General features: G+C 34.0%; 3 protein-coding genes across 6 annotated transcripts in view; all 3 read right to left on the reverse strand.

Annotated features, from left to right (window-relative positions):
* Positions 1–1,084: 1,084 nt before the first annotated feature.
* On the reverse strand, positions 1,085–7,706 carry LOC130614420 (uncharacterized). Of its 2 annotated transcripts, XM_057435848.1 has the most exons (4): positions 7,112–7,706; positions 4,369–4,920; positions 3,520–3,762; positions 1,085–2,304 (listed from the first exon to the last, which is right to left on the reverse strand). In XM_057435848.1, the coding sequence occupies exons 1-4, from the start codon at positions 7,563–7,565 to the stop codon at positions 2,063–2,065; spliced, it is 1,491 nt and encodes a 496-aa protein (XP_057291831.1). In that variant the 5' UTR covers positions 7,566–7,706; the 3' UTR covers positions 1,085–2,062. The 2 variants fall into 2 exon arrangements, with proteins under 2 accessions (XP_057291831.1, XP_057291830.1); XM_057435847.1 differs by lacking the exon at positions 1,085–2,304 and having other exon boundaries at positions 3,014–3,762; positions 7,112–7,604.
* A 775-nt stretch (positions 7,707–8,481) lies between these two features.
* Positions 8,482–10,766, reverse strand: LOC130614422 (ankyrin repeat domain-containing protein 49-like). Its single transcript, XM_057435853.1, has 2 exons — positions 10,187–10,766; positions 8,482–9,480 (listed from the first exon to the last, which is right to left on the reverse strand). Exons 1-2 carry the CDS (start codon positions 10,740–10,742, stop codon positions 9,227–9,229), a joined length of 810 nt encoding a protein of 269 aa, XP_057291836.1. The 5' UTR covers positions 10,743–10,766; the 3' UTR covers positions 8,482–9,226.
* A 1,531-nt stretch (positions 10,767–12,297) lies between these two features.
* The window catches only part of LOC130614421 (INO80 complex subunit B-like), a 54,732-nt gene continuing 53,949 nt past the window's right edge, over positions 12,298–13,080 (reverse strand). For all 3 annotated transcript variants that reach the window (XM_057435850.1, XM_057435851.1, XM_057435849.1), the window contains exon 11: positions 12,298–13,049. In XM_057435850.1, coding sequence (XP_057291833.1) covers positions 12,911–13,049 — 139 coding nt within the window. In that variant the 3' untranslated portion in view covers positions 12,298–12,910. The remainder of the gene's footprint in view (positions 13,050–13,080) is intronic.

Consider the following 13,080-nt stretch of genomic DNA (forward strand, 5'->3'; position numbering starts at 1 on the left):
GAGCTATAAGCTTGTGCGCCGGTGTTTTGCTGAATTGTTTTTCAAAAGATTTGTAGCCGTAATACTACACGTTACCGTTATTTTTACTAAGAGAGCTTGGTAAGAGGAACACGTTACCTTTACATTTTTATAAAATTCATAACATTATGTATCACAAAGTTAACGGTAACGTGTTGGACATATGCACCCGATAGGCTAAAAAGCATTGTAAATGCCACCTTTAGCAACTCAGCATAGACCTCAACATAAAACAGATGCCTTAAATATATATAAACAAAAGAATCCCGTTTGCCTTGCTATGAATGTTTTTTACGCGGAATTTGTTGGTAATGGGTTATACCGTGCCAGACACCAACCTGGTATTTTGAGAACCCCACGGTAAATAGCTATGCACAGATTTGTACGCATAGATTTTATTAAAATTAATACTTTATTCTGTTCGTTTTGACATACTTTCAATTAAATTATTTACGTAAGAAATATTCTTCTATTCTTCAAAAGATTCTCTACTTATGTGCTTCGACACAGCCTCAAGTTGCAAGTTTTTTGAACAAGATGAAAAAGATGCACAATTGGTTTTAGATTTGACTTGGCACCGGTATTGAAAATATTTTAGAATCAACTTTCTCAATTTGCCTTTTGGCAGCCTTGCTGTTTGGGCTGAGACAGCCATCCATTAGGACAGTGTATGTTCAACGCACACTTGCCTCGACATTATTTGAATGCTGGTGGGGGAGTCACTTTTACTGTCACCAAACTATTCTCCTGTGTTTGTTTACATTAAAAACACAAGAAGATTTTTAAATTTTTTTGGCATTTATCACATCAAAACTTAGGCATGTAGCCGAAGAACCCTATCTAGCACCTTGTCTCATGAACAATCAAAAGATTGCACCTAAACAAATTGACCAAAATCTTGGACAAAACATATAGCCTTTTCATCCCCTCCTCCCCCCTTCCATCAAACTTTACTGTTTTGGCTCCAACATTGATTGTGAGAAAAAGGGGACAAAATTTAACACCTGTACATTAATTTATATCTAAGATTGTTGTATTAGACAAATAGAATAATACTTTGGTCATGTGATAGAAAACAAGCGCACGTGATCACTTGCATTTTTTGTTTGACTCGACAAGCAACTATTTATTTTTCGATTGTTTACAAAAAATATATATGTACATGCTGATGATGTATGGTTGTTGCAAAAAATATATAAACCTTGTGGACAAAATTTGTCGGAGGTTGAATTCGGCGAAAAGATAGATTTTTTTTTTTACTTTTAAAGTAGTTATATTTTAACGCTAAATTTTGCCTGAATAGACGGTTCCAACAGAGTATTGTGGAAAGGTACAAAAATATTTTCGCAGGAACGAGATCTTTAACAGAAATTAAGACGAATGTAGAAAGAAAGAAAGAAAGCATGTCAAAGTTCTATAGAGATTTGTAGGAACCCTGAAATAAGGTATTTTTTTATCACAATATAATTTCTACAGTTCTATATAAATGAGTTTAAAAGTTTCTAAAATACTTTTCTGCTTAAAAATAGTATTTTTTATAGACGCGATATTATTTACAAAATAAAACAGAGCACAGTAACATAAAGTAGAATCATACAAACCATTATAAAAATAAAAAGTTTGAACTTCGTAAATAGTAAAAAGAAAATGACAGTCCCTGTTGATGACATTATCAAATTTGCACAAAATTAAATTTCGCGTATCGCGTTTTAAAATTAGATACTTTAAGAGAATAAACTTTTGCAGCCCTTAAGGTTTTTAAAAAATCGCAAAAGTTTATTTCCACATAAATTAAGGTCAGTCGTAAACATTAAAAATGACCTCAGAGAATTTTTCTCCTCACACAAAATTCATAAAAACTATTCGGAATTAGAGGGAAAACGTTTGTAAAACCGCAAAAGTTTTCGTCCCCTCAAATGCAAATATTTTGCGGTTAAACTAAACCGCAAAGTTTCTTACGCAGATAAATTCTTCCCTTAAAGTATTCGCAGGATGGAATTCGCGTTTCATTAATTTCGAGATTTTAATAAAAATTCCAAACTTATCACTCGGAATTATTCAGTTTATTTTGCTCGACCAACCACTGATGATATGAATTAAGTTTATGGTCATTCGGCTCCACTGTTTTCCACTGCCCCAAACAAAATATACGATAAGAATCGTTGCCGTACTTTCCGATACCGTACAGTTCGATCGGATATTTCCACCGCTTGTTTAAATACTCATCTGAAAACCGAATGATATTTTTGGCTCGCCTCTGATGCAAACCTAAAGGTTCCATAAGATCTAAAGACACAACCCAATAAAACATTATTTAAATTGAAATAGGAACACAAAATCATAGTTAATTGAATGAATACAATTCTAAACTTAATATTTTTAATACTACTATTCCGATTTCATGATTAACAGCCCATCTTACCGTTTCAATATCCCACTTACTTGAACGCTACATTGTATTTGAACTTCAGCGGAAATGGTGTAGTGGTAGCGCTGTCAACTTGTAATCATAAGGTTTCAGGTTCGAGTCTCCACTCTGGCGCACTTTAAATGTAGTGTTGTCAAACCATTCGCAGCCTACTATCGACTGTCAATTGGCTTGTGTGGCAGACAAGCAAGTTAGAGCAATGCAATATGTATTTCTAGCGAGTAATGTAACTTAGTTACAGTCGGCGGGGAAGAAGAACCAACCGTTAGGAAGGAATCCCAAAGGACATTAAAACTTTCCGTTCTAACTTCTGCTATAATTCCGAGTTGGGAAAGTTCTTAAACCTAAAATTTATATTTTGCAGAATTCCGACCAGCCGAAATATTGCACTTACAGTTGTACGCTTGACAAATGTACAGTTTAGAACGAGGCTTGTTGCTGTACTACTAAGATTACACAAACATTGAGAAAATTCTTAATCAGTAGAGGCTTTAGAGTATACAGAGGGACTAAAAAGTTCTCAAAGGTTTAAGGAAGCTAGTTTCTGGTTATCTTGAGGATGATTTGGTGTAAGGTTAGAAATTGACTTCAAAAATTAATAGACAGGGTGTGGGTAAGGTGATTGGGTAGTGGTTGGTTGGGTACAGGCTGGTTGGGTAGTGGTTGGTTGGGTAATGGTTGGTTGGGTGTTGGTTCGTTGGTTAGGTGAGGTAGTTGGGTGAGGTTGATTGGGTAATGGTTGGTTGGGTGTTGGTTCGTTGGTTAGGTGAGGTAGTTGGGTGAGGTTGGTTGGGTAGTGGTTGGTTGGGTAAAGGTTGGTTAGTTAGAGGTTGGTTGGGTAATGGTTGGTTGGGTGTTGGTTCGTTGGTTAGGTGAGGTAGTTGGGTGAGGTTGGTTGGGTAGTGGTTGGTTGGGTAAAGGTTGGTTAGTTAGAGGTTGGTTGGGTGAGGTTGATTGCGTAGTGGTTGGTTGGGTAGTGATTGGTTGGTAGTGGTTAGTTGGAATAAGGATGTCCATTAGGAAGGCGACTATTATGCACCAGAGATTACATTGCAACAACGAAACAAACCAACCTGCGATAACCTTCCAATCAGCGTTCACCACACTTTCCGCTGTGGGGAATTGCTCCACAAATTTCCAAAATACCGGTTTAGCAGCTGACCCAGTGGTCTTGTTCAAAAATATTGTAGCGATAAGGAGTTGCCACGGTTTATCGTAAAGTTTTTCTTGTATAAGATTGAAGGGAGACTTTGGAGGAATGTATGACACAGTTTCATGTAAACCACGTGGAGATGAGTGTTTACTCGCTGTAGCATCTAAAAGACGAATTCGTAGAAAACTGTAACTCCTTTCATAACAGTTATATCGTACGTATAAGTATTTAATAGGTGTATCAATGCTCAAAATTCTTTTAACCTTTAACCTTGCAGTTAAATATGTAATGTTTTTCAAACTCATTTTCTTGCGCTATTATTATTTTTTATCGTTATTATTATTGAATTTATTTACCCAGGATAACCTCTTCAGTTTCTATTGATACTGCTATCAAGGAGAGTCCTGTTAACGGGTTTCTAATGCGTTTGAAGTTCCTATTTGAGCTACGAAAGTCGTGCAAGCACAGCAATCGCGCAACTAGACAACCGCCTAAGATATTAATCCTATTCCCATGCTAAGCGCTAAGCGAAAAGGATAGATTCACACTTTTATAGTCTCTGGCATGCCTCGGCCGGGGTTTGTATTCAAGACCTCCCGCACTGGAGGCGAACGCTCCACCATAAGGCTACCAGCCGGTTACAAGCGTACTGGAATTTTATAGGCTAAACCAGAAGTATAACGTCGTTTTCAACCTTATTTTAAAGGGACTGGGATTGAGCGTGGCAGATGGCGCTGAACTCATAGAAGTAAACAACACAATCGCTTACTTGCTAAACTTTTTTCGCCTTTGAAATAGAAACTTTTGACTTGTTTTCTTGGTCTGCTGTTTTGTTTGTTTGTGTTTACATTAGGTTTACGTTTTTGGGGATTAGTTTGTTTCCCACAACAATGAATGATTACTTGAGGTTGTTTGGGTTGCGTATTGTTAAGTTTTGTCACTTCTTTGTTCTGTCCAGAAATTTGCTTTGTTTGATTATCACTATAATTAACCTTCGCCTCCTTATTTATAACTGTTTTTTTCTTCATTCTTTTATTCGGAGCTGGCAGCTTTAAAGCTTTGGGTGCTGTGTATTTCTTAACAAGACGCTTAGTATTTTTGCCAGTTGTGATTTTTTCAGAGTAATTGCCAACACGGTTTAACTTCACGTAAAAACTTCGATCGCTTATTCTTCGTGGCGTCTTTACGTATTTGTAATGGTTTCGTTCGAAAGAACATAATATTTTCGACAGTCCTTTTGTTAACGTACGACGACAATTTAGGTCATGCCTGAGTGTGCCTGATAAAACGAGTTCGACGGAGGTCTCTGGGTCAACGACATCTAAACAGAAACCAAATGTTAATTCTCGTGACGTGTTTTTTTTAAATATAAAAAATCACAAAAATTTATCTGACATTGGATTGAACTTAAAATAAAATACTTGCCACTAGTAGATATAAAATTGAGAAGGAAATACAATTTTATACGGCTTTTTTACATTTTTACAGATCATTCGAAGATTTGACCTTTGAGGGTTAACAAGCGTTTTCATTTGCCACTCTAATCAGGACGTGAATTAGAGAAGTTTTTTTATAAGAAACTTAAGCATTTTGGTCGAGACTGGTGTTTCTTAAAATTCGATAAATTTAGACTCTGTTTCTAAAATTTTTCCTTACTTGACCCTAAAAATAATAATAAAAAAGGCTTTTTTGAGGTTTGCACTATGGTTTTAAGATATATGAACAAAATTTGCTATGTTTTATGTATTTTTCTGTTATACTATAAGTTTCTTAATATCTAATATTTCTCAGCCTGCTAAAGTTTCTTAAAAGTTTCTTAAAATTTAGCCTTTCTAAGGTTCGTTATAGACCTATACTGTGTTGTTGCAGATTGGAACAACAATTAAAGTTAGCTAGTTTATTTTTGAATTTTCAAAAAAATTATTATCCACGAAATTTTTTCCAAAAAATCACTCGCAAAAAGAAATACATGCAAAATTTTCCTTCAATTTAGTTTGCGTTGAAATATAGGACGAAAGATTTTTTTTTTTTTTTTTTTTTTTTGCTATCGCGAAAATTTGTCAACGAAAAACTTTTCAATAAATCATTAACCAAACACACGCGCGAATGCATACAAGCATGCGCTTCCTATTCACTCCTGCAAGGACGATAAAAAAATAGACCGTGACCGCAATGTAAAAATTTGGTACGTTTGAGAAGAAAAAAAATAGACACGTGACCGCAATGTAAAAATTTGGTACGTGTGACAAGATGAATTGTTTTACTAATACCACACAAATATGACGTCGTCTTATGGTGACGTCATAACACTTTTAGAAGCAATTTTAATTTTTATTTTGCCTCGACAAAATTAACCTATACTCTTTTTATTCCCTCCTTTGATCTAAAGCCAAATAGCCAAGGGTTAAATTAGTCTCAAAGTTTAGGGTGTGGAGGGGAATCAAATTACCCCTCTTAAAAAATGGTTAAAAATTTGATGAGTGCATTTGGTTTGCTGTGGAATTTGTACCTTTTGTGCCCATAAACAAAACGACGTTAAAAATTGTTTCTCTTTACTCAATCAGCAATAACAATGGTTTTTGAATTCTTAAAAAAAATTCCATGGTAACGTCATTATACTTTAGAGGGTTCAGTTTTGCGAGTTTATTATGTGCAAACGCTATAACACAATTCAAATTTCACACTTTTTGTATTTCTTTTCATTAACTATATTTTTAAATTCACAAAATTAAACTCTGCAAAAATTTTAATGGCTTATAAACAACAGCTTAAAAACAATGTGAGGTATTGGGTTTTTGGAAACTAAAAACATTGAGGATACTAATAAAAAATAAAAAAACTTATTTTTTTCACCAATTTTTAAATAAAAAACACAAACGATGCGCTTTTTTGAAAAAATGTGACAAATCATTGTTGTTATGGTAATGGTGAACTGATTGAGAAATATTACGCAATGAAAAATAAAAAACAAGGAGAAATGTTAGAAATTTTAGACCTGGAAAAATTTAAATTTCATCTATATTATAATGCCCGTATACGTCTGTCTGTCTGTCTGTCTGTCTGTCTGTCTGTCTGTCTGTCTGTCTGTCTGTCTGTCTGTCTGTCTGTCTGTCTGTCTGTCTGTCTGTCTGTCTGTCACGCAAAACGGTAGCTTAGCTGCGCAATAGCGAGAAGCACGCAATGCGGTATAAAAAGGACGGGCGAACCCGTAGATTTTCCACGGGCTAACGACTAGTCTATATTATAATACCCGCATACGTCTGTCTGTCTGTCACGCAAAATGGTAGCTTAGCTGCGCAATAGCGAGAAGCACGTAACGCAGTATGAAAAGGTCGGGCGAACCCGTGGATTTTCCACGGGCTAACGACTAGTAATTCATATTATCTTATCAACAATTCAAATAGCAATTTTTGAGAAATAAAAAACATAATGGATATGTGTCTGAAGCATTATCTATGTATTTAACTTTTAAAAATCGAGAACAACTATCAATTTATTAAATTTAAACTTACCTCTTGATTGAGGATGATCCGCACTACCGTAAAACATCTCATCTTCATTATCGTTTGAAACTGGAAGATGATTTTCATAAGACATTTGATCTGTACTGTTTATCTGGCCTTCATCACTGCTTACAGCAGCAACATCAATCCCTTCATCATTTCTTACACCATTAATTCTACTTATCTCATTAAGTTCCTTTCTAAAAAATAATTTACTTTGCTGATCCATTTCTGCATGAATTTCCACCAGTTCTTTTTCACTAGCAAGTGTTTTTGGCAATGTTGATAATTGTTGTATAAACGATTCTATTTCGTCTTGGATTCCAGTCATAACAAATAAAAAAATTCTAATTTCACATATCGACTTAAAAATGAGTCCAAAGTGTGAAATGTAAATGCAATCTTCTTCACTGCATGTTTCGTTGTTTGCTATCTTTTTCCAATAATTCTTCACGTCGTACATTATTGCTTCTTCAAACCCTGAAAATACGGTGTTAACGGTCTATAAAAGAACAATGATGAGTTATCCAGTTTTATTAAAAAGAAATACTAAATACAGGACGACGAATTTATAATAAACGCGTCGCCTTCATTTTCAGACTCATAACTTCACCTTTTTAGTTAGTTACTCGGTCAATATAAAAATCGTCGAAACCCATGTCATTTGTAGACAATGTTAAAATAACTGAGGGTGATATTTTCGGTACAACACGGGGTAATCGGTTATTATTCTAAGTTAGAGAAAAATAAGAAATAAGAATTTCGGTTTAGTGTTTTTATACTATAATAGCATCATTAACACTCGAGGTAAAAATCCGAAACAGTCGTCTAAAAAATAGAAACATTCTTTGCAGAATTCGAAAGTCTATAAATTTGAAAAAAAAAATATTTGCTCGAGTTAAAACGTTATTCAGAGTTAATGGTTGAACTCGCGCAGACGATGTTTATTTGATTTCGAATGGAGAAAAATTACATTTTAAATGTATTATCATATTTCTTAGTCAAAATCTTCAAATCTGTGACATAAAAAGAGTACTTTTTCTTAAGAGTGGGCCTAATTTTTTTGAGGTGTTTCATCAGAGTTGTACGAAATGAGTGTAGATAGCTGTTGTTAACAAAGATTCACAAGCCAACAAAACAAGAAGAAAGTACATTAGGCAAACATTTTCATAAAAAAAAATCGCGCTCAGATTTCTGTGTAAAATTTACACAAGAATCTGCGCAAGAAATTGCTTATTGCCGCGGTTTTGTGAACAAAGTCGACATGTTGTCAATAATGACTTTATTCTGCAAATTACACTATTGGTAAAATCAGTGACCGCCTTAAAAAAGCGCGTCATTCCATATGGATGATTGAAAATAAAAACGTGGATAAAATATAGAGCATAAAAGTATGTATTGGAAAAAATGTTAAAAAATTATACTCCACTCCTTACTACAGTCGATTTGTTTTTCTTTATAAAAACTTTCATAAAAACTAACATTCCTACACCAGACTTTGTAAATTTTAATTAAAAACCAACAGAAACTCTCAATTTAAATACAATTCTTATAAATACGACTTTTTCTTTTTAATAAATAAAATGCATAAAAAATATACCGTTTTTTATATTCAAGACAACTTCGCTCCCAGACGGAGTTTTGCATTTCCTTAGTTTCAAGGTAATGTTTTTTGAGGAAGAGATAGATTACAATGGAAATTTGATTTACTTAAATTCAAAAGTAAAAATAGAACTTCTTATATTCATTCAGAAATTCGTACAAATAAAGCTCGTAGAAGACTAAAATATGACTTTCAAATGTAGGAAAAAAAGAAGCGTCTACAAACTTCAGAAACTAGGTTCAGCAGACTCTCTATATCTCGTATTTGAAAGGGCCTAAAAATTGGTTCAAGAATTTGAAGTGTGTGGGTTGGAAACCCACGCTGTTCAAAAATTTCGTGGGTCCCACAAAAATTGATAGACAACAGAATTAATTTTTTTGAAAGTTACGGAAAAGGATCGAGGTACATGTTCGAGATGGAGGTTGTTTAGGGTGGAGGGTATTTGAGGCAGACTCCATTGCAAATAAACTGATTCATCAGTCGCTGGCAATTCAGCTATTCTAAAAACTTTCTTACATAAATTAAATCTTCAAGCCATCGTCGACTAACTCGAACAGTTTAACTTGTGGTCCGCTGCGATGAGCTAAGTCGTACGGCGTGTCGCCAGCTGCATTAACGACGTTGTGTTTAATATCGGGATGCAAAAGAAGCAATTCAAGTAATGGTTGACTTTCTGATGACAACGCCGCAAAATGAAGTGGCGTTTGTAAGCCGTTTGTTGCCGCGTTAATGTCGGCTTTATGTTCCAACAAAATCTTGCAAATATCAATTTTATCTGAAAGATAAAGTTTTGATTGATAAGGTTTTGATGGGCATTAATAAATAATTCTATTTGTTCTATTATGTTGTTGTTTTTTGAGAGAAGGGAAAAGTTGACTTCTGCAAAAGTATGCAAAAAGACAGTAGATCCCAAAAACAATAAATTCTGAAAAACTTATATTCGTCATTCTTTCTATCGAAAAAATTAATTTCGCAGTGATTTAGTCTTTATTTTAACAGTAACGATCCCTTTTGTAGCTTATTAAAAAATTATACAGCAATTATATTCAAAGCTTGACGAATGTTCCTATATCCTTTGAAAAAAAACCCAACAACTCTCAACTGGCAAAATTCATTTCGTTCTATCTGACGACGAAAACGCCGACAACAACAACAATGACTAAAATAACAGAAACAAAAAACCAACGACGATCACAACGGCTAAGACAGCAGGACGACGACAACAACGATTAAAATACCAACAACGATAAAATAACAACAACGACAATGATGACGACAAAAAGAACGACTAAAACAACAATGACCGCGATGAAAAGGACGACAGGGACGCCAACAACAACGACACGGAAGACGACAACGACAACTAAAATAAATCTATAAAAAATTTCAGTAGAAGGGAAATGTTCTCACAGTTAAGTTACTTTTTGTTTAAGAGAGCGTGTGTATATCACATACAGATAAACAAAGAAACATCTACTCACTCCACCTAGCAGCACAATGTATTGGTTGCCAACCATCATGAGTTTTAGCATGTACGTTTCCTCCATGCTTCAATAAATACAACAACACTTCCTCATGTCCAGAATAACTCGCACGATGAAGAGCAGTATAACCATCACTATCTGTAGCATTCACACACGAGTTCTTTTCAAGTATAGCTTTAAGTCTTTCTAAATCTCCATTTTCCGCGGCTTTTAGAACATTGTGGCAATCCCTATTCGGGGAATCACCACCCAATTGACGTGTCGATGTGTACGTCACACTGTTAATCATTTTTGTTTTTGTTTTTTGTTCCTTTTCGCTCGTTTTCTTATCATCTTTATCTGTTTCCTTTTTCTCCAGATCCTCATTTATCCAATCATAACATTTCTTTCCCTCCGGTAAAAAGTGTACAGGTAACATTTTTTCGTCCGTTTTTAAATCGGGATTATTTATCTCTAACAAGCCATCGTTTCCTTCGAGTACAAGATTATCCAATTCATCTTGAAACTTTTCCATTTCCGCTGTTTCATTATCCAACACAGACGATTCCGCCATGTTGAAATTTGATTTTTACTTAATCTGCAAAAAGTAACAATATTAGAGACATCAGCTCCAGATGTTTCGCCAACATTTTCTTTCACCTTACAAACTAAAGCGGATAAAGGATACAAGAAAGCCGTATTCCTTATGTCAAGGAAAATTTCTATACTTTATAAACAATATAAATAACATACATAAAAGAATATTCTGTTAAAACTTTATGAACTATCGAGTTGCTGAGTATCGCACGTTGGATGTGCAAGCTTTTAAAGCTGAACACATGGCACCATACGTATTTACCCCACCAGATTTCATAAAGGGCACAAGTTTTCTTTGAACACTTTGACTTCCATTTAGATTGAAGAGATATTTTTTTGCTCCATTTCGAATTTTCAGTTCTATGATGTGGTAATACTGGAATAATCCATTTCTGTCAAAACAGATATTTATTTGGAAGTTTAAGGCCTTGAGGACAATATCATTTTAATTGTGTCCCAATATCCGTTTTTTTCATATAAGAAACATTTATATAAGAAACTCAAGCTCAAATTCGGCAAAATTTAAGAAACAATTAAAAAACATTACCAGGCTGAATTGACAACAAAATAGCTTAAAATCAATCTAAATATCTACAAACAAGTCAAAGATATTGCGACCATGATGGTCTCTCGAATCGAAAAACTGCCCGAAAAGGAGGTGACGAAAAAGGAGGTGACGAAAAAGGAGGTGACGAAAAAGGAGACGACCTAATCTGAACAATATGAAACATTTAAGAAATATTTAACGTGAAAATACAAAAAAATAAGAAACGTCAAAGGCTGAACGCAAATTTTGTGTTTCTTATATATGTAAAAAATAGGCAATTTTTTTGGATTAATTTTAGCAAAATCGATCACCTGAACAGCCAAAATTTGTAAAACTTGTAAAAATTTCCCTCCCATTATTTTTTCTCCCATGAAAAGAACACCATTGAAACTGTAATTAGAATTTTGTTCTCAGCAACTGAGGCAGAATTAAAACACAAGAGGCTTAAAAAAGTGTATTTAAAAAAATATGAATTCACAAACCCTTTTAACGCTCAAAATCATTCTTGGCATTTATGGTTTTTTATGTTCAAATCTTTCGTTATTATTAAATGTTCCTTGTTTCTTGAACATGAAAATTTAGGAGGCGACGTTTGGGAAGATCCTTCTCTTATCATTGGGCAAAGTAAAATGATGTTGGTGCAATCATGGGAGAAGCACCAACATCATTTTAACACTCACCTATATTTAACATCATGTTAAAGAAATGGATAACTTTTAATAATAATATGAACATTGAGCAGGCAAACCAAAATAATATCTTTGATGAATCCTTTTCGTTATTTCACGCCAACCAAAAAAATCTTTGTTAATATAAACTTTTTCCATTTGATGCTGTTTGCTGTAAATATATATATTTTTTTAATGGAATTCAATATTTCGCGAATCTTTACCCTTTCCAATGACATAAACATCATTTCCTTAAAAATCTCACTCAAAAAAGCTAGCAGATAAAAAAAAATCTTCACTGAAAACAAAAGAACCAATTGAAATCATGTTTCATGTGGAGTCATCAATCAAACAAATAAATAGAATACAACAAAACATCTAAAAAATCACTGCCGGGTTAATCCGTTTCTATATAAACAAATTAGCTAGAAAAAAAAAATGAAATTAAATAAAAAAAGTATAACATTTTCTTTTTAAGCATGTCTTTCGAACTTTGTTCAGTCGTTTTAAACCCCATATTCATACAAGTATTAAACATATATAAAACTGAAAGTGTCAAATCATTTCACGACCAGTAGTCACTGACCATAAAACTTGACTCTATATAAAGTATCTTTTGTTATAAAAATTTAAAGCAACATCGATCCTGCACAGGTCAGATATGTATTTCCTCTTTTCGCAATGAATCTGAATATGTCTAAATTTTACTTAGTATTTCAACCAGCTTTTAGTATTCTAGCTTGTGGCTGCATTTATCTTCTAAAATGGGCTTCAAATTGTTACAGCCACGAGTGTGAAGGTTTTTTAATTTATAGTTTTTCAAACCTACATGTACTTGACAATCCAGCCTTGTTGGTTCACTAATCTTCTGAAACGAATTTCAACTTGTTACCGTCATTGTAGGATTCTAAAACCCACCAAGGTTGTCTACTATACTGAAATAACTTGTTGGTTATTAATAACTTTGTAACAATCCAAACTACAGACTGGAAGTTTAGTTGCCGAACACGAGTACTTCTTACGATTCTCACAGCCGCGCACGCTGCATTTAATGACGTCAGGGGGTACACTAAAAAGAATGAAGAAATACAGGAGGAAAA

The sequence above is a fragment of the Hydractinia symbiolongicarpus genome, chromosome 11, assembly GCF_029227915.1.
Source record: "Hydractinia symbiolongicarpus strain clone_291-10 chromosome 11, HSymV2.1, whole genome shotgun sequence".
Classification (NCBI taxonomy): Eukaryota; Metazoa; Cnidaria; class Hydrozoa; order Anthoathecata; family Hydractiniidae; genus Hydractinia; species Hydractinia symbiolongicarpus.